The sequence below is a fragment of the Myotis daubentonii genome, chromosome 8, assembly GCF_963259705.1.
Source record: "Myotis daubentonii chromosome 8, mMyoDau2.1, whole genome shotgun sequence".
Lineage (NCBI taxonomy): Eukaryota > Metazoa > Chordata > Mammalia > Chiroptera > Vespertilionidae > Myotis > Myotis daubentonii.
The window spans coordinates 37227272-37249291 of NC_081847.1; the positions used below are offsets into that span (position 1 = coordinate 37227272).

The window sequence follows — 22020 nt, forward strand, 5'->3', positions numbered from 1 at the left end:
CTCCTCACCCACCCTGCGCCAAGCACCATGCTAGCCAACAGGAACACAAACACAGCAGATACTGCCACTACCCTGAAGACATCCCCATCCAGGACGACAGTTAATATTAATGCAGTACGGGCTGTGGAGTCCAGGGAGGGCAGAATGGCTGAGCCTGGGGAAGTGCTGGGACCATTTCCCAGGAGGAGTGATGCTTACACTAAATCTGGAGGTAACCACAAAATGAGCATAAAATAATAAAAGCACATGGTTTATTAAAATAGATGAGATATGATGAATGCTGGTGATGTGCACACAGGTATTCATTACACCATTCTTTTAACTTTCTTATGTTTGAAATTTCCATAATAACAGGGGGGAAAAGATGAGACAGATGCTACAACATGGATGAACCTTGAAGACATTATGCTAAGTGAAATAAGCCAGACACCAAGGACAAAAACTGTATGATTCCACTTATATAAGGCATTTAGAATAGTCAGCATTATAGAGACAGAAAGCAGAATAGTGGTTACCAGGGACTGGGGGAGGGGAGAATGGGACAACGGTGTTTCATGAGCACAGAGTTTCAGTTTGGGTAGATGCAAAAAGGTCTGGAGCTGGATGGTGGTGATTGTTACTAAAAAATGTAAATGTACTTAATATGACTAAAATGTATATTTTAAAAATGATTAAATTTTTATTTTTATGCTATGTACATTTTATAATAAGAAATGAGATATCCTCGGGTGAAGATTAAAACAAACAAACAAAAGAGCTACATCTAGATGTTCTGATATGGAAGAATCCCCAAGATACAGTGTTCAATGAGAAAAGCAAGTTGCAGAGCATGTGTATAGCATGCACTTCCATAAAAAAAATAAATATATGGTGCTGTGTGTGCCCAGATAAGGTCTGGAAGAACACCCAACAGACTATTAACAAATTTTCCTCTGGGGCACGGAAGTGGGCAGGACAGGACAGGGGCCTTTTATTTTCTACTTCAAACACTTATGTACAGTTTCATTAATTTTTAAAATGAGTATGTATTGCTTTTATAATTAAAGACAAAAAAGTGTGCTATTTGTCTGGCAGATGGTACTGTTTATATGTGTATGTCTTCCTCTCTCTGGAGGCACCTGGGGCTGAGAAAGTGACTGATTTGCCTTTGTCCCTCCATCCAGTTCCCTACAGGGACTCAATAAATGCTGACTAGTTGAATGATCTGCCCATATTATATGGTATTCTCTTCCCCAAGCACAGGCAAACTAGGGCACATAGTTGCCAGTGAAGATGAGCAAATAAATACTGAGCCATGATGGCAGGCAGTGACAACCCCTGAAGCTTTGTTCAGAGGCTCTCATCACAGGCCTTTGTTGGGGAAGGCCACTGTTCCGCCTAAGGCTTTGCAATGATCTTACCTCATCATATCCCAAGATTGCTGCATAGAAATTATTTGTCATAACCATCATGTTCTTCTTCAGGATATAGGGATTAACCTACAAGAAACAAAATTGCAAGAACAAAAGTATGAAAGAAAGGAACAAACTAAAAAGTAGGATCTTTGGCTTTTAGCTGTCACACACTCTTAAGACAAAGAGAGAGAGCCCCTAACTGGCCAAAATGCCAGTTCACCCCATTTCCCTGATCTGTCAAGGATTCTCCCCAGCTTGACAGCTTTAAGGTTTCAATGCCAAATTACACAAAGCAGTAACTTGGTTTAATGAACTGAGCCCCAACTGAACACAAAGTAGAAGAAACAGTTTCCTCACTGGAGGAGCATGGTCTAGTATTAGAAAACAGATATGTAAAAACTACAGTTGACCCTTGAACAACATGGGTATGAACTGTGTGGGTCCACTTATACACGGATTTTTCCCCCAATAAGTGCCTGTACTGTTTTCCATCCACAGTTGGGAGTCCATGGATGAGGAGGGCCAACTGTATATATTGATCTATACTACTTTATCTATCTATCTATCTATCTATCTATCTATCTATCTATCTATCTATTTTTTAAATATATTTTTAATTGATTTTGGAGAGGAAGGGAGAGGGTGAGAGATAGAAATATCAATGATGAGATAGAATCACTGATTGGCTACCTCCTGCATGCCCCACAGTGGAGATTGAGCCCGTAACCTGGGCATGTGCCCTGACCAGGAATCGAATTGTGACCTCCTGGTTCATAGGCAGATGCTCAACCACTGAGCCACCATGGCCGGGAGATCTATACCACTTTACATAGAGGACCACGGATTTTGGTATCCACAGAGGGTACTGGAACCAATCCCCCATGGATACTGAGGGTAGTTTTGGGGGAGTCAAAAGTTATATATGGATTTTCAACTGTGCAGGGGTTCACTATCAGGTTGTTCAAGGATCAACTATAGAATCCCAGCAACAACACAGAGTGGTGCCTGGTACGCGGTGCCTTGTTGTGTTGTATTTTGTGCCTTTAAATCAATGCAGCAGATCCAAACAACAGCAGCCTCCTGAGCACCACACCCTCTGTCTGAGGAACAGCAGCTGTACGTGAAACCTCCCCCTACCAGCCAGAAGAGCTACCACAGCTGTGAACAGCACCCACCAGAGGAGCTGCTGCCCACTGAGAAGCAGCTGCTACCGCAACCGCCCAAAGAGCAACCACAGCCCAAGGAGTCACTGCCACCAAGGGAACAGCCACTGAACGACTCAACGTCTAGATATGTCAGTGAGATCAAACATGGGTAGACAAAGAAACCCCCAAAGGAAAGAAAAAGAGGACTCGCCAGAAAAGCAGCTAAGTGATACAGAGGCATGCAACATGACCGAAAAAGAATTCAGAATAAGGGTCCTAGAGTTCATAAACTGGACGGAGGAGAAAATCAATAACATATGCAAGAAGCTAGAAGAAACAGATGAAAAAATCAACAACTTAAGTAAGACCCAAGAAGAAATGAAGAGTGATATAGCTGCAATAAAAAACACCATTGAAAGTATCAACAGTAGACTAGGAGAAGCGGAGGACCGAATTAGTGAATTAGAAGACAAGGAAGCAAAACACACCCAAACTATACTGCAATTGGAGAAAAAAATTAAAAGACAGGAGGAGAGCCTAAGGAAGCTTTGGGACAACATGAAACGAAACAACATACGAATAATAGGGGTGCCAGAACAACAGAAAGAGGAACAAGGATTAGAAAACCTACTCGAAGAAATAATATCAGAAAACTTCCCTGAGGTGGGGAAGAAAAAAGTCACACGAGCCCAGAGAGTCCCAAACAAGGTGAACCCGAAAAGACCCACACCAAGACACATCATAATTACCATGGCAAATGTTCAGGACAAAGAGAGAATCTTACAAGCTGCAAGAGAGAGACGGAAAGTTACATACAAGGGATCTCCCATTAGATTATCAAATGACTTCTCAACAGAAACACATCAGGCCAGAAAAGAATGGACGGAAATTTACAAAGTGATGCAAAGCAAAGGACTGAATCCAAGAATACTCTATCCAGCAAGGCTATCATTCAAAATTGAAGGGGAAATAAGAAGCTTCAAAGACAAAAAAAGACTAAGGGAGTTTATCACCACCAAGCCAGCAATGCAAGAAATGCTAAAGGGACTGGTGTAAAAAGAAGAAATAAAAAGCTCAGAAAGAAAACAGCCACACACAAAAAGAAATGGCTACAAACAAGTACCTTTCAATAATAACTTTAAACGTAAACGGACTAAATGCTCCAACCAAAAGACATCGAGTGGCTGAATGGATAAGAAAACATGACCCATACATCTGCTGTCTACAAGAGACCCACCTCATTAGAAGGGACTCACACAGACTGAAAGTGAAGGGATGGAAAAATATCTTTCAGGCAAATGGAAAGGAAAAGAAAGCTGGGGTAGCAATACTTATATCGGACAAAATAGACCTCAAAGTGAAGGCCATAACAAGAGATAAGGAAGGCCACTTCATAATACTAAAGGGATCAATACAACAAGAAGATATAACTCTGGTAAACATATATGCACCCAATGCAGGAGCACCCAAATTCATAAAAAAAACTCCTGGAAGATATCAAAGGAGAGATCGACAACAATACAATCATAGTAGGGGACTTAAATACACCACTGACAGCACTGGATAAGTCCGCTAGACAAACAATCAGCAAAGATACAGCAATCCTAAATGACTCACTAGATCAGATGGACTTAATAGACATCTTCAGAACACTTCACCCCAAAGCCAGGGAATATACATTCTACTCAAATGCTCATAAGACATATTCAAAAATAGACCATATATTGGGACACAAGCAAAGTATCCCCAAATTCAAGAAGATTGAAATCATAAAAAGCATCTTCGCAGACCACGATGGCATAATATTAGAAATAAACTACAATAAAAACAACCCAAAATGCTCAAACACCTGGAAGCTGAATAGCATGCTATTAAATATTGATTGGGTTACCAATGAGATCAAAGAAGAAATTAAAAACATCCTGGAAACTAGTGACAACGAAAACACAACAATCCAAAACCTATGGGACACAATGAAAGCAGTCCTGAGAGGGAAGTTTATAGCTCTACAGGCCTATCTCAAAAAACAAGAAAAAATGGTAGTAAATCATCTAACTCTACAACTCAAAGAATTAGAAAGACAGCAACAAGAAAACCCCAGAGTGAGCAGAAGGAAGGAGATAATAAAGATTAGAGCAGAAATAAATGACATAGAGACCACAAAAACAATACAGAAAATCAATGAAACCAAGAGCTGGTTCTTTGAAAGGATAAACAAGATTGACAAACCTCTAGCCAGACTCACCAAGAAGCAAAGAGAGAGGACCCAAATAAATAAAATCAGAAACGATAGAGGCAAAATAACAACAGACCCCACAGAAATACAAATGATTGCAGCAATCCTGAAAAAGAACAGAGTAGGTGGGATCTCAATACCAGATATCAAGTTGTATTACAAAGCCACTGTTCTCAAAACTGCCTGGTACTGGCACAAGAATAGGCATATAGATCAATGGAATAGAATAGAGAGCCCAGAAATCGGCCCGAACCAATATGCTCAATTAATATTTGACAAAGGAGGCAAGAACATACAATGGAGCCAAGATAGTCTCTTCAATAAATGGTGTTGGGAAAATTGGACAGATATATGCAAGAAAATGAAACTAGACCACCAACTTACACCATACACAAAAATAAACTCAAAATGGATAAAGGACTTAAATGTACGACAGGAAACCATAAAAATTCTAGAAGAATCCAAAGGCAGCAAAATCTCAGACATATGCCGAAGCAATTTCTTCACTGATACAACTCCTAGGGCACTTGAAACGAAAGAGAAAATGAACAAATGGGACTACATCAAAATAAAAAGCTTCTGCACAGCAAAAGAAACCATCAACAAAACAACGAGAAAACCCACTGTGTGGGAAAACATATTTGCCAATGTCATATCTGATAAGGGCCTAATCTCCAAAATTTATAGGGAACTCATACAACTTAACAAAAGGAAGATAAACAATCCAATCAAAAAATGGGCAAAGGACCTAAATAGACACCTTTCAAAAGAGGACATTCAGAAAGCCAAGAGACATATGAAAACATGCTCAAAGTCACTAATCATCCGAGAGATGCAAATCAAAACAACAATGAGGTACCATCTCACACCTGTCAGACTGGCTATCATCAACAAATCAACAAAGGACAAGTGCTGGAGAGGATGTGGAGAAAAAGGAACACTTGTGCACTGCTGGTGGGAATGCAGACTGGTGCAGCCACTATGGAAGACAGTATGGAGTTTCCTCAAAAAACTGAAAATGGAACTCCCATTTGACCCTGTGATCCCACTTCTAGGAATATATCCCAAGAAACCGGAAACACCAATCAGAAAGGATATATGCACCCCTATGTTCATAGCAGCACAATTCACCATAGCTAAGATCTGGAAACAGCCTAAGTGCCCATCAGTAGATGAATGGATTAGAAAACTGTGGTACATCTACACGATGGAATACTATGCTGCTCTAAAAAGGAAGGAACTCTTACCATTTGCAACAGCATGGATGGAACTAGAGAGCATTATGCTAAGTGAAATAAGCCAGTCAATGAAGGAAAAATACCACATGATCTCACTCATTCGTGGATAATAGAGACCATTATAAACTTTTGAACAATAATAGATACAGAGGCAGAGCTGCCTCAAACAGATTGTCAAACTGCAGCGGGAAGGCCGGGGAGGGTTGGGGGGCAGGAGGTAGGGGGTAAGAGATCAACCAAAGGACTTGTATGCATGCATATAAGCATAACCAATGGACACAGGACACTGGGGGGTAGGGGAGGCTAGGGGACTGTCTAGGGCGGGGGAATGGACACATATGTAATACCCTTTGTAATACTTTAAGCAATAAAAAATAAATAAAAGAAAAAAAAGGATCAACTATAATTACTTGCAACGTGTTGTCTCAAATTCTATTCCAAATGTGGTGAGCCATAAATGAATTTTTTTTTTTTTTTTTTTTTTACAGAGAGGAAGGGAGAGGGATAGAGAGTTAGAAACATCGATCAGCTGCCTCCTGCACACTTCCTAATGGGGATGTGCCCGCAACCAGGGTACATGCCCTTGACCAGACTCGAACCTGGGACCCTTGAGTCCGCAGGCCGACGCTCTATCCACTGAGCCAAACCGGTTACGGCCATAAATGAATTTTGGTACAAATGATCTCTGCTTGGGGGACTGGGAAAGAGTTCTCTCCATACTCCAGTGGACCTCAGAGGAGGAATGTGACAGAAGAGAGTAAGGGGGAGAAGAGATGACATTCTGGACAGAGGGAATAAGGTGTGCAAAGGTGGAAAGGCATGTAAAAAATTTAGGGAGTCCCAAGAGGGGTAAACAAGCAGGAACACTGGTAAGATCTGATGGGTCTAGATTAGGAAATGTCTTAAGGACCACTCAAAAGAGCCTGTTGTGGTAAAAGGACAAAAGAAGGAAGTGACAGATGTGGGAACAGGAAGGAGAGGCAGGACTATGAGATGCTGAGGAGAAAGAAGGGACTCTGAGGCTATGGACAGGAGAAGAAAATAAGATGGGCTGAAGTAGTAAGATTGTTAATGTTAAGAGAATATTCTAGAAATGCAATTCCAGTGAGACCACTGAGACCCTGGTAGGATTCCTTTCAGAGAATGGTCAGGAGGGCCTTCAGAGCCTAGAGCGCAGTTCACTGAATATCTTCAATAGGGCAAAACTTTGACCTCCAAACCTCCAGAAATATGCTCGAGGGCAGGATCCAGCTTTCATTCCTCTCTGGAATCCTAGCAGGAAGTCGAGTGTAATGTGTAATATGTAGTAAGGACTTGTTAATTATTTAAGCTGACAGGTTATTTGGAGCTTTATATGGAGAGTAAGATTTGTGCTTAACAACCCTGACAATGACCATGCTCATTATCCTCTTTTCCATTTACTGAATACTGGTTAAGGACCAGGTGCTTTATGGACATCATCTCCTCTAATCGTCATGGGAACTCAGAGAGGTAGATGTGCTATAGTCTGTTTGTATAGACACAGAAAACTGAGACTCAGACAGGTGAAGTGACTTGCCCTAGGTCCCACAGCAAATTAGTGACAAAGCTGAGATTAGCATCCAGGTCAGTCTGATTCCAAAATCTATGTGCCTTACATTCCATCAGGTTACTGCCTTCAGGAGGATAATTTTACTTTGGATCATAAATTCAAGACTGAGTGATTTAATCCTGTGGTTTATAACTGGTCTCTGAAGAGGGCAGAAAAGAGTAGTGAAGGATTTAGTCATAAAACCTGAGTTCAGGTCTTAATTCTGCTATGTTACATAGGATGTGATCTTGGGTAAGTCAAGTAACCTCTGAGTATTTCCTTGTCTTCTAAATGTCCTACATGCAAATGCTGGTGTGAGGAGCAAATGAATTAGCATGTATTCATTCACTAATGCAACAACGTACGCTGAAAGCCTTAGTAAGTTGTGAAGTACTCTGCAACTTCAAGGAATTATGAGTAATACCTTCGGTTTGTTTGTATAAAACTAAAATCAGTTCCAATACTTTATAGTTATGAATAATGTTCAAAAAGGAAGAGAGAACTGTGAAGCTCAAGACTGGAAAATGTGAAATTGGATGCAAGCAGATAGTACAATCCATGACCTTTCCCACCCCACCTTTAACCCAGGCCAAATAAAACATCCATCTTTGTGTTCCCAGAGCTCTCTGTTCACACTTCTCCCTCTGGGTACATAACATGGTTTAGAATTGCTTAAGTACCTGTCTCTCCCACTAGTCTGTGAGCTATTCAGAGGTCATAAGGAACTCTGATTAATCTCAGCAACCCTATCACCCAGTCCAGAGCCTGGCCCAGAGCAGGATTTAAGACTGGTATGCTGATGACTGAATCCTTACAAGGGCCTGAGTGCCTCGCATAACATGTTCTATCCAATGATACCCATTTATTTGTTTCTGAAATTTCATACACATTTACTGCCGAACTTCTACTGCACCATCTTCTAGAATGGGCTGAGGTGAAAGGAGTCAAGAAATAGGCCAAAGCTAGAGTTAATGTGAGGATGGGACTACAAACCCAGACCCGTTGATACCTATTGTGGGGCTCTCCTTACTCCCATACTAGCTCTTCTCCTAATTGTGCAAGAAGGACTGGATCCATAAACAAATGCTGGAGTTGTCAAACACAAAGGCAGGAGCATCTCTCAGAGGTAAACATTCACTCAACACGCTCACAGAGTTGGTTTATATGTGGCATCAAACCAGTAGGCTTTGAGCTGGAAGGGCCCTCAGAAACCACCTAGCTCAATCCCTTTGAAAAAATGGTAAACTGAAACTCAAGAAGAAGACAACTGTCCAAGGTCACACATCAGGTTAGTGTTCGAGTCAGAACTGGAACCTGATTTCTGGAGTGCTTTTCCTATTTCACCGTCTGCAGGGCTTTTCCAGAGATCACCAACACATTACTCTGCAAACCACAGTTCTGCTTTTCAGCAAGGTCTATTTACATATGAACACACTTTCTTCTCGTGGGATGCACCTGCATTCCGGCTGGCTACTGCCCAGCAAGAGTGGATAGCAGGAGTGGAATTCCTTATTAGCAAGGCTCTTCTACCTCCTTGTCCTATATTCTAACACCAGTGTCCTGTAAACTGCCTCTCCCCCTCACCTCTAACTGAGAAATGGCAAGCAGCCACAGCTAGAAATGGTTTTCAGATATCATCACCCAGGCTGGATTAGATCATGAAAAGGGCCCTTCCTGGAAGAGGATGGAAGCTCAATCAGTGCAGACACATGATATGCAGGCAACAGGTGAGCATAAGTGAGAACAGCTTCCTGAACTACTGGACTCACCCCACTGGGCTCTTCTAGCCAGCCCAGCAGCCAAGGGGAGCTGGATATTCCCTCTGGTGAATCTCTGTTGGGATTTTATTATCTCATTTAAGCTTGTTTGCTGGTGTGCAGGTTCTGTGTCCCCACTGCCAGATCATCCTATATGGAGCACCCTGTCCATGAATACACAGACGGAGAAACTCCTCCCAGATAGCATTGGGACGTTTTCTTATTAAACTCTTATCCTTTTCATAATGCTTTACTTTTTATAAAAAGCCATATATATAGCACCACCACAAGGAAAAGGTTCCTTTTATATCAGTTTACTCATATTTTCCCATTTATTTAAGCTATTAAAATTCATGCAGATATTTTATAAGCCATCAGGATTTGGTGACTGGTATTACTGAATGTTTAATAATAAACTAAACAGAAGAAATCAGAGGGTTAAATGATGACTGCAATTCCTGTAATGACTTAATTAAATTTTTATTGAGTACATAAACTATGATGTCATTTCTAGCCAACCATGGGTGTGCTTTCCCAGCATGTCACAGGGTGGGAGCACTCAATAGGAGGCTATGCTAAATGAGCAGCAAGTCTCAGCTGAAATGGGGAGGGGAGCAAGGCTCATGTAACACACTCAATAAATTATCCGTTCATTTTTAAACAAAGTCCATGAGTTATAATATATTTGCCATGCACTTTTTATGACATAATAAAAATGTTACCTTAAGGATTACTTAACACATACTACAAATGTTATAGCAGAGGCAGGCACAAGGGGCAAAGAAAACAAACATGAGCAGGCCAGAGACGGGTCCTGGAGTTTACATCCTGGGGGAATAGCATAGTATATTAAAAAGGGAATGCAAAAAAGGGAGGGGGATGCAAGAGTTCAGGGTTACTAATCAGCAGATTAATGAATGAGACAACCAACAGGGAGCAAAATTAAAGCAATAATGAATCTTTCAAGGCACATGTTTAATTAACGTAGTATTCTCAAGGAGGAATATTAGCTGTAAAGAGATGCCAGTTCATTTGAGGCCAATTTTCTGCCCTCTTTCCCGTTTTTGCTGTTGCTGCTCTTAAATACGTTTATTTGACTGCTAACAGATTATGTGGATGGGGGACTGATGGAAGATTAAGTTTAAACTCTTCCAAGAGCTCTACGAGGTTCTTTGTGATCTGTTCTTGGTCGTCTTTCCTGCCTCACCTCCTCCCGCATTCCCACTTTTAGCTCATCCTTCAGTCAGAGTAAACTATAAGCACTTTCCCAAACATGTCAGGTGTTCTTACAGCTCTTAAGCATACTGCTGCTGGGAATCCTCCTTTTTTAAATCACTGGGATGCTAACTCCTTGTCCTTTAAGACTCAGCTTACAAATTATATGTTCTCCAAAGCCACCTTTCTCCCCAATCTGAGGTGCCACAAAAGTGATTTGAGTCCAGAAACAGGTTCCATAATTCATTATTTAGCATGTGTCAAGAACTACACTAAGGGCTTTATATGTATATATGAGCTCACTTAATCCCTCCCAACAACTCTATGAGATGGATACTGTTACTATCTCCATTTTAGAGAAAAGGAAACAGGTCTGGGAAAGGGTAAGGTTATATAGCAAGGAAATAGCGGCTCAAGATTAAAATACACAGCAGTCTGACACACCATAAATAATGTGGCTGCTCCTTCATGTGTTCTACATTTCAGGCTATCTGTAGAGGCAGGGCTAAGATGGTCTTGGGTAAACACAACTCAGAGAATCCAAATTCCAATGGTAGCTAGAGATGGGCCAGAAGATGGGTCATCAGTGACCAGTTATTAATACATCAGACATCTCTAGTATAGCTAAGTCTCCTCCTGGAAAAACTGGGGGGGGGGGGGAGGATTGTAACTATGGTATGGGAGGGGATAATGAAAAAGGTTGGTATGAACAACACAAGAACTGATGGACCAGCTGGTGTGGTTCAGTGGTTGAGTGTCAACCCATGAACCAGGAGGTCACTTGTTTGATTCCTGGTCAGGGCACATGCCCGGGTTGTGGGCTCAATCCCAGTAGGGGCATGCAGGAGGCAGTTGATTGATATTTTTCTCTCATAGATTTCTCTCTCCCTCTCCCAGAAATCAATAAAAACATATTTAAAAAAGAAAAAGAAATGATGAACATGAAGGTGAGAATAAGCTTTAAGGCTACTAGCTTAGGCAAAGTTGCTAACAGCAAGCTGATAAGACTTTGTTGGGATGAATGAATGATAAAGGGTGGCTAGGGTTGCTGACTGAAGCATAAGGAATGTATCAAATTTATCATAAGGCTAAAATGCAGTACAAATATTGCAGGTCAGGTTTTAGTAGTCTTTCTAGTAGCCAGGAATGCCATCAGCAAAGCTGTATAGTATCGACACCATGGGCCACAGTCATTGCATGGCAATAGGCTATGTGCATTCACTAACATCAGCCAGTCTATTTAAGTGTAATGTTAGAAATTAGCTCAGTGTGCATTCTTATGTGAGGAACACAGAAACAGGTGAGAACAGAAAGAAAGAAGGGACATGGACAGACCAAATACACGTGTGTGCATAATAACTCATTCACTTGCTTTATGACCGAGGGTCTTTTAGCAATGATAAAAAATACAACAAATAAAATTAGCTCTAACTGTATGTGTGTGCACGTGTGACTCTGTAAATGTGTGTATACTGAAATGGTACATGGTCAGCAGGCAGAAATGCAGAAGCAGTAGTCTTAATTTCTGAATGGTCACAAAGTACAGGAGTCCTTTCCTTGGACTTGGGAAAAAGCCAATCAAGAGATGGCTGTCCTTGAAAATTACAGTCATTTACCGACTTGACAAGGCAGTCAAACACATCCATAAGTCCTCCACAATCACCTTGAAAAGAAGCTGTTGAGGTATATTAAGGTCCTGGGAAGATCAAACTATTACACCAATTTAATTTTCTTCTATGTCAGGACATACAGATTAAGAGGAAGATAGCTAGTATATATCTGATTTCTGATGTTTTTTATTGTATCCCACATGACAAGTCTCATGAATACTCTAGTCAGATGGGGTCAATATGGCTTGAAAGAGTCCCTGTTTTAAAAATAGCACCGATGGGCAGTCCTAAAGGAAACAATTCTGGGGGCCTCCACTGAAATCCATACTGATAACAATTATGATGGTGGTAGTAACAATGAGAATATATCGCATTTGACTTGATAGTTTTCACTTATATGATCTTGTGCCTCATGATCATACCTGGCACTCCAGGAGCTTACACACTAACTGCTACTTTTGTGTTGATTCTATAAACAAGGGAACAGAGGCAAGATGTTAAGAGACTTAACCCAAAGTCACACCATGCTTGTGACAGTGCTGGGACTTTTATCTCAGAGGGCCAGTCCCTAAGTCTAGTGTCTTCTCTATACTGTCATACCTTTCTGCTTCTGATGAGTCATATCAGAAATGGAGAGTCACACAAGCAAAAAGCTAAAATTGCTTATTCCAGCACTTTGGAAAACAAGAGTAAAAAGCTGAATTGTTGAAAAATTATCCTAGAAACAAGATGAGATTCAATAAGGTAAGTGCACAGAAGCATACCAAACTAAATAAATAACAGGATGTAAAAGGGTTTGATTAGCTAGACATCATAAAGTCTCAGAGCAAATCCCTGATCATGAGCAGATAAGTGAGAAATGTGAAATGATAATCATAATTAAACATATTAAAAGAAATGTCATAAACAAAGATAAAAAAATTGTCTATCCTCTATTATTGTAATAGTCAAGAGTCTATTTTAGCTACCACACTTAAGAATAAACATGGAGAAACCAGAGAAATTTCAATGAAAGATGTCAGATAGGTATGGTCACATTGGGTTGGCACTGATTACAACCATGGCATTCAAGGTTCTACGGCTGTTCCATGGGTTGGTCTGGTTGTATCCATCATCAGCTTCCATGGATCAGTAGATCTTAAAGGTACTCTGATACTGTCTGAAGTGAACATCACTCTCTCTCTGCATTCCTTCCTTAGGGCTGGAACCTACTCCCCAACTCCATATGAGTTGGCAGGCTGCTGATCCTGGAATCCTGTTCTCTCTTCACAGAGCCCAAACTAATCTAATCAGACCTAACTTCTGAGTAGAGACATCCAAAGGTAAAAGGCATCTAAAGTTGGATTATCCCAAAGAGACTATACTAAGTTCTGTTACTAATACTAGGATCCCTAAGCTTTCTTATATCTTTCCTATCTGAGGCCTGTCATTAAACTCTCCTTCCTATTCCGTGAGCCTTGTTACCTGCCAATACATTCACTTGTTCACTTACTTTAGCAGAAGTCAATCTCTGTTGCTTGCAATCAGTGGATATACTGCTATTCTTCAATTCAATAAAACCTCTCCGTAATAACATAATGACATGAGCTAACATTTGTTGAATGCCTACCATGTGCCAGCAATTGTATTATTAAAAGCTTTATATGTGCTATCTCTTTAATATTCACAATAATCCTAAAAAGGGTGTGTTGTTACCCTTCTTTATAGAAGAAGCACCACCTTATTTTCTGTGAAGCCTTTCAAGTACTTTAAAGTTTGCTGCTTTTGCCTTCACATGGTTTTTAATATTTCCACCAGGAAGATTAACTATAGTTATTTTGATAAACTGTTTATAATCTGCACCTTCACTTCCCCACTGCATTAGACTATGAGCTCCTTGAGGGCAAAGATGGCACAGTGCTCGGCACATGTCATAGAATGAATCAATATATTATTTCCTGCCATAATTATCTCTTGTAATACTGATGCCATGCACTTTTACAAATTTCAAGAAAGCTCCCTGAGTACAAGGATTTGCGAAGGGGTTGAACAAGTTTGTGTATATGCTGCTGCTGTCTTTATGGTTTCAAACACAACTGTAGCCTGAGGAGGCCCAACTCCTGTCCTTGTAGTCTGTCCTCACATGGCCTCTGAAACCCCACACCCATTTCAAATCAATCTCTTCCATGGAATAAGTTTCAAGGCCACATTTAGTTCTAGTACTACCATCCAATATAGATTTGGAGTCAAAAGACTTATACAGCAGTATGAAGTAAAAAGGAGCACTTCTGATTGAACAGCCAAAGAACTTTGAGACTGTAAAGGTAAGAAAACACAAAATGGACAAGTGAGTTTTTCTTGGTCACTGGTCTCTCTAACAAGATAATAGGCAACTAACTTTTTGAAGTGAATAGGTTAAACATTAACAGACTTTTGATCCTTGCCTGCTCTATCACAAATGCTATGGAAGAATAATTAGGAAATTTTCTAAGAAGTGCCTTTCGGCTCATATTTCTAAGTTTAAGAAAGGGCTATGCCCTGCTAACAAGTGCCAGTGCACAAAAGTTTTGGTCAGGCTTTGGTTTTCTGTTCTTAAATACAAGATTTGGAAAGTGAAAACAGTTTATTAGTGGTCACCAATGGCCAATAATCAAGGTAGAACCAATTAGTAAGACAATTAAGTATAAGCAAAGGATAATGCCATTCACACCTACTAGAAAGGCTATAATTTTTTTTTTTTTTAAAGAAAAAGGAAAATAAGTATTGGTGAGGATGTAGAAAAAAATGGAACCCTCATGCATTGGCTGAAGAAAATGTAAAATGGTATAGCTGCTGTGGAAAATAGTTTGGTGATTTCTCAAAAGGTTAAACATAGAACTACCCTCTGACTGTTCCAGAAATTCCACTCCTAACTATATATCCAAAAGAATTGAAAGCTGAGATTGAAACAGATATTTGTACACCAATGTTCATAACAGAATCATTTACAATAGCCAAAAGGTAGAAACAATTTAAGTGTTCATGGATAAACAAAATGTGGTAAACACCTACACAGAACATTATCCAACCATAAAAATAAATGAATTTTTGATGTATGCTACATAGATGGACCTTGAAAATATTATGCTTAGAGAAATGTCAGACAGAGAAGGACAAATATTGTGATTCCAATTATATGTGGTACCTAGAATAGGCAAATTCATAGAGAGCAAGTAGAGGAGAGGCTATCGGGGCTAGAGAGAGTGAAATGGGGGAGTTATTTAATGGGTACAAAGTTTTTGTTAGGAATGATAGAAAGTTTTGGGGATAGACAGTGGTGATGGTTATATAACATTGTGACTGTATTTAATACCACCAAAATTGTACACATATAAATGATTAAAATAAATGTTACATATATTTTACCACAATAAAAGAAAATTCTAATCACAAATGGTTCTTCTCCCACAAGTATTTCAATCTGTGACTTAATCATAAACCTGGTATATATATTAAAGCCTCTCTTATGATACTTATCCCATCTGAGCAGTAGTATCATGAAGTAATTTTTGTTTCTTGCTAGACATTGCCTTATACATGTTCGATTAGTATATATTGAGTGTTTTAGCAATCACTGTGCCCTCACTGTCTCCTATGTTGTGGTAATGGAAAATCTTACTTGGATAAGATGTAATATGAACAAGATGTATATTTAGATTGAGCCTAGTAGGCGTCTCCAATGGAGCTTGAGTATAGCGCACCAGGAGTCTGAGCCACTTTCTCCTCTGCATTTACCTGGAGGCATGAGATCTGACTACTGTCAGCAAGAGGACACTGACACACCTTAGCTTTCCAGAGACAACTGCAGGCTCCCAACTGCACCCTGGATCTCATGACTACATTTATGAGTACAGAAAAGCTGCAGGCACAACTTGCTTTTTAAATGATTTTCCTATTCAATTTAGGCAGACTGGGGACAGTGGAAAATTACAGGATGTGTGTTCCCCATCAATACCAGCCATCTCAAATGCACAGATATACAAGTCAAACAGCTGGAAACAGACAATTAACAAGTTATTGAGTTCTTTGCTAATGAAGCCTGGGCACTATCACCTGTCCTGGGTGTTGTGGATCTAAACCACCTAGAGGCAACACCGAGCTCAATGACCCCCAGCCACAATGCTTTCCCCTCAGCAATTCCAAGATACATATCATGTTGCCTGGATAGCAAAATTTTTTCAGAGGATCCAAAACCTAGCCCATTCCTGATCTTGAGATTCCTACCCCTTTCATCAAATAGCCCTGCCTTCTCTCTCTCTCTGCAATAATGGGGAACAAAAGAGACGGGCCAACCTAACAAACTGAATCACACGTTAACTGGTGACTTCAGCTGGGCAGAGGAAGTCAGACTAAAGTTTAAGCCCCAAACAACAAAGTGGACATTCCCATTGTTCTCCATGTGTTGTAGAATGCTTGTCTTTCATTGTAGTTTCCTTACTTCCTATTGTTCAGAACTGTACAATTTCCAAAATATTGACCCGATGGTAATCTGAGTCTGTTTTCTACTGTAGAAATGAAGAAACAAAGGCTCAGAAAGGTCAAGGGACTCTCCCAAATATCACTCAGCTCATAGATGGTTGAGATTTTCACAGAAACAAGGTCTTCTGATTCCTAGTCCAACATACCTTTATTTTAAGGCTCAAACAGAATTGCCATGCAGCTAATAGCTTACAGAATCCTGCAGAAGTATCCTGAGAATGGCTGAGCCTGGATTCTGGATAGGAGCGATATGGGCACTCCTTCTGAGTAATGAGAAGGCCACGAGCAAGGCAAGGAGTAACCTTCAGACACTACTTGAAAGTGAATTGGACACTTGACTTTATGAGCTCTGAGAGTGGCCCCATCTCATTAGGATAATTCTTTTTGTCCTTTTTTTTTTTCCAGTAAAATGTTAATGGTAAGCATTTTATCCAAAAAGAAAACCTCGATTTGAATGGTGTATCTGTTAAAGAGATGCTCTCTCTAGCGATCTGTACTCAATTTCTACTTGGACCTAAGAAATGCTCTGAAATCTAAGTAAATTCTGGACCCCAAAACTCCATTTCCCTCCTACCTTGTGACTCTTAAAAGGCAAATCTCTGAGTCTCAGCTTTTCCATGAAAACTGTAAAATTACCTTTCCTTTTTCTTTTTACAGTATCATGAGAGATAAAAATGCTCAAAAATAATGATAAAATTAATAGCAGTGAAATAAGCCAGTCAGAGAAAGATAAATATCACCTGATATTTAACCTCCACAATTCTGTCTCACTCATTTGTGGAATATAATGAACAACATAAACTGATGAACGAAAATAGAGCCAAACTCTATTAATTTCCGACTAGTGTTTTGGTTTCATCCACATACGCTTGTGAATCTTTGTTCTCAGTGATGAATTTTGTTAAGTCTCTAATAGGAGTAGCCTGACGAATGAAAGTAGTAGCCCGTGCATATCGCTGAAGGTCACGAAATATGAACCTGATGTAAAATCTCTGTCATCAGTGATGCAGCAGCAAAAGTCCCACTGATAATATCAAACGGAGTCATAAAGTTTTCTGTCGGACTATCAGTGTAGATGTATACATTAAAAAATAAATGTATTTTTCATCATCATATACTGTGTTTTTGTCGCTCGAATGAATTTTATTATTTCTTCAAGGTTCTTCACATACGTACACCTTAAGAGATATCAAGTAGGTGTAACATGTTCTCAAAAAATTAGGGTTGGCACACAGAAGAATTTTGAGTCAGAGATTTTGCTGGTTTGGGCACACACTCACAAAACGGTTGCCCACCCTTGTTCTAGGAGATTGCAGGCCACAGAAGTGGCACAAAATGTAAACTTCGACTGCTTTGCAATTCTGATCAGCTAGGTCTGCAGCCCTGACTGGGCCTGCCTGCCATCAGCCAGAGCTGCCTGGACTTCCATTACACAGTCCCATGGGTCATCACCAATGGGATTCTGACATCCATATCCACCCACTGCTTCTCACCAGACAACTCTCACATGTTCTGAACCTCACATTTGACCCCAAACCATTCTAGTCTCTCCTCGGCCTTTGAGCTGAGGATATTAGGGATGCAGCTAGTTATTCCAGGGCAAGAGAGGCTTTGAGAATAAGTAGGAAGTCTGAAAAATTGCTATTTACTCTTGTAAATTCTATCTACCATAGGTTGGAAAATTCTTATCTTATGGGTTTTTTTCCAAGCTGGAAGGGCCCTTAGAAATAATGTGGTCTAGCTCTTCACCTGAGTCTGCTGCTGAACAGTGGAACCAAGTCACCAGGAGAGTCCCTACTCCTCTGGTTCCAAGACTAGCAAGTGGTTTTGCAACTCTCCCATTCCCTCCTTCTCCTCTAGATGGAGGCTCTTCCTTTGGCAGGTGACACAGCCCAGGACCTAAAGCACAACAGACAGTAAACATTTTCTGTCTTTGAAAGAGAAGTGGTATGGCCATAAATACATACATATACCCAAAATACCAAATACAATAGAGTTCACTTGATATCTGATAATCTTAGCAACAGGGCATAGGACATGGATGAAAAGTAGCAGCGTGGGAGACACTTGGAAGGCCACTCACTGAGCACTTAATGGGAATCGTCTCCTACTTCCCCCATAACCAGGCACAAACCACAAGCTTGCTGATTCTTAACCCCAGCAGCTGAACTACTCAAGGCCCAGAAAAGGGGCAACACACACAGTTTACACCTTTTATTATTCTGATAGAAATTTCTCTCCTGGGAGCAGAAAGAGGTCAAAAGTCCAAAACAAAAAATATATATCTTTATAAGTCAGAGCAAAGAAGCATTAAAGCAGTTATTAAAAAAAAAAATAGTCTCAGCGAACAGAGCAGAGTAGGAGGTGTTAGAAAACTCACTCCAAGTAATTTATTCGCTGGGAACCACAAAGGGCTTTCCCAAGAACAGCAAAAACACCATTAATTTCCCCAGTACCCTCCTTTCAAAGGGCTCCAAACACTTCACACATATCGTTTTAAATTGTCCTCAAAGGCTCCAAAATAAGGGAGTTACTATTTCCCCAGGTTCAGATGGAGAAACTAAAACATTCATGCCTGCTCTGCTTTGTCCAAGTCATCCTAACAGATTTGGCCAACATCGACTGAGCGCCTGCTATGCGTATGTCCCATGACGGGCAGAACAGGAGGTACAAAGATGAAAGGTATCATTTCTGTCCCAGAAAGTCAGAAAGAATCCAGTGGGGCCTGACAGATGTATACATGAATCTTCTTGAAATAAGGCAGCCTATGTCAAGTGCCATAGAAAAGGTCCAAATACAGTGCCCATGTTATCAAATGCCCAAAAATGTGCCAAGCAATGTGCTCAGGCTTTACTAGCATCACATTAAGTCACACACTATGTGTGGCCTATCTTAAAAGGAAGGAATGGCGACAATGAGAGGTGAAGCGACTTGCCCAGGATCTCACGGCCAACTATGACAGCGCAGGGATTAGAACCCAGATCTATCTGGCTCCAAAGCCCATGTGATAGGAAATAACTGCTTGGAAAATCAAGTGCTAGCCTTTGGACATTTTAGTATGAAGTATCCACCTCCTGTGGACAGAACATAGGAGCCCTCACTAAATTTGGGGGGAATGCTCTGTTTCCTGGCCCAAAATTGCATATACAGCGGGGCCTTGACTTACGAGTTTAATTCGTTCTGAGACCGAGCTTGTTAAGGAGCTCGTTAACTCAAATTACTCTAACAACTCAATGCAAAAAATTGGCCGAGAGACAGCTGGTATCTCAAAAAACTTGTTAGTCGGGACACTCCTAAGTCAAGGCCCCACGGTATATGGATATATGAGCAAATTTGGATCCTCCATCATAGGGACTGACTGTTCTTGTGGGTTAAAAAGCCAAAGGTAAGTGTCTTCCAAAGGGAACAAAGCTCTCTCTGGGCAAAGAAGGGCTGAAAGGTCTGAGCACTTCCTGTCCCACACTTCTGTGTGTTACTATCTCACTAACACAGGCGACTTTGCTCCTATCAATGGACGGGTTAGTCAGTAGTTCGTTCACTCATTCATTATTTATATTCTACCTCCTTCCAAAAAGTGGCTCAAGTTGGCTTACAATAAAAGACATGTGGTAAGGCCAAAACAGCAAAATGTTTTAAATCAGTCAGATCTGGACTTATGACTTACTATGCTGCCCACAGCCAAGTCCTTTAACTTTTCTACCCCTCAGTTCTCCTCAGCTGCAAAATGGGGACACTCTCACCTCTATAATAGGACAATTTGTAAGGATTCAATGAAATGGTGCCTAAGAGGTGCCTGGCACAGAGTTTGGCCCAGAGTATTTATCTCAACCAAAACAAAAGTAAAAGAAAAGAGTTAAGTAAGAAAGTGTGTGTGAGAGAGAGGACAATGAGTAACTATATCAAAAGATCTAAATAAAAGAAGTGCTGTACTTTCTGGCAGCAGGGAAGCAGGATTTGTTATACCATCTCACTGTTAAAAAAAAGGGAAGCATATCAGTTCATCAGGACAGAGAAAGTTCTTAATTCTAAATGCAGAGAGAGACTCATATATTCCTGAGTGAATGTGAATGTGCACACACATACACACAGGCTTCTACCATTTTTCTCTCCAACAGGAACAGGGGAAACGGCTCTCCAGAGCCCTACTGCCCCTCTGACAACACCACACTACTTCTGTGCAATGAAGTACTTCAACAGTTAAAACATTTTTGTGCCAATATTTTAAGAGTGCAGAAGGTTCCAAATTACATGTAAAATAAACAATGCCAGACTGTGAAAACTCTTGGCTGCAACGTTCTCTGATGTTAACAAGAGTCTCTTTATTACTGTAACCTTTCAGAAGTGAATAAAAATTATTTCTCTGCCCTAGTTTTGCCCTCCAGTAAAAGGGAAGAGAACAGTGACCATGGAAAGAGCTGTACAATGACCTCTCATGAAGGGTAGGAGGCTGGGAAGGGGGCAGTTTCAAACACAAAGCCTTCCATATATGTTTCTAGTCAAAGGTTAGAACTTTAGTTTGTGCTATGCTGATCATATTGTAAAGTTTTATGTTCCTAATATTTTTATGTAACTAAAATGCTTAGGGGAACGACAGGGCATTTGTGAGAGCCCAAACTAAGCCAATGTTATGGAGAAAACCCAAATCTTGACCAGGGCTCTTTAATTATTCAGTGAACCTCCTTACTCAGAAATTTAGTCTGAAGTCCCCTTAAGAAACAGAGAAGATCTACAGGTGGACAGGACTTAAAGAAAATATGGACAGAACATAGGAGCCCTCACTTGTAGACCTTTAAGTCAATGACTGTAAATACTGGACAAACAGAAGAATCTCAAATGGCGCTAGTAGGATAAAGATAGAGTCTGCTTTCATCACTGCAGAATAGAAGGGGGAAAGTCACCAAATGAGGACAAATATGCTTTGTCCTCTCACACCACTCTGCCTTTACCCACACTGCTTCTCTGCCAGGGATGCTCTTCTTGTCTAGCAAACACTTATCTGAAAGATACAAACCAAATGTCATCTACCCCAAGCTTTTCTCCTCTGGTCCTTCTCAGCAATCTTTAAATATCATAATCTGTAAATATTGTAGTCACCAGTTTATGTGTGTCTTCTCCTACTAGATTTGGAAGTCAGGGACAGTATCGTCATCATCTTTGTATTTCTAGTGCCTAGAGGCTAGGCACAGAGTAGTAGCTGAAAGCTAGCAGGCCACAATAAAATGGATGGATAGATGGGTAAAACCTTGTTTGTGTCTGGGAACAGAAATAAGACAGAGAATGATGAACTGCTAAATAAACAGAACACAAGCTCTGGGATTTAACACAAGGCTAGCTTTTCAAACTTTCACAGAGTTGCAG

The 22020-nt window shown here is 40.4% G+C and overlaps 1 protein-coding gene across 4 annotated transcripts in view; it reads right to left on the minus strand.

Annotated features, from left to right (window-relative positions):
• LOC132239557 (ubiquinol-cytochrome-c reductase complex assembly factor 1) overlaps positions 1-22020 on the minus strand; it is a 119204-nt gene that overhangs the window by 10009 nt on the left and 87175 nt on the right. For 3 of the 4 annotated variants that reach the window (XM_059705980.1, XM_059705981.1, XM_059705978.1), the window contains one exon: positions 1401-1478. The exons of the other annotated variant lie outside the window; for it this stretch is intronic. In XM_059705980.1, coding sequence (XP_059561963.1) covers positions 1401-1478 — 78 coding nt within the window. The remainder of the gene's footprint in view (positions 1-1400; positions 1479-22020) is intronic. 4 annotated transcript variants of the gene reach the window in all.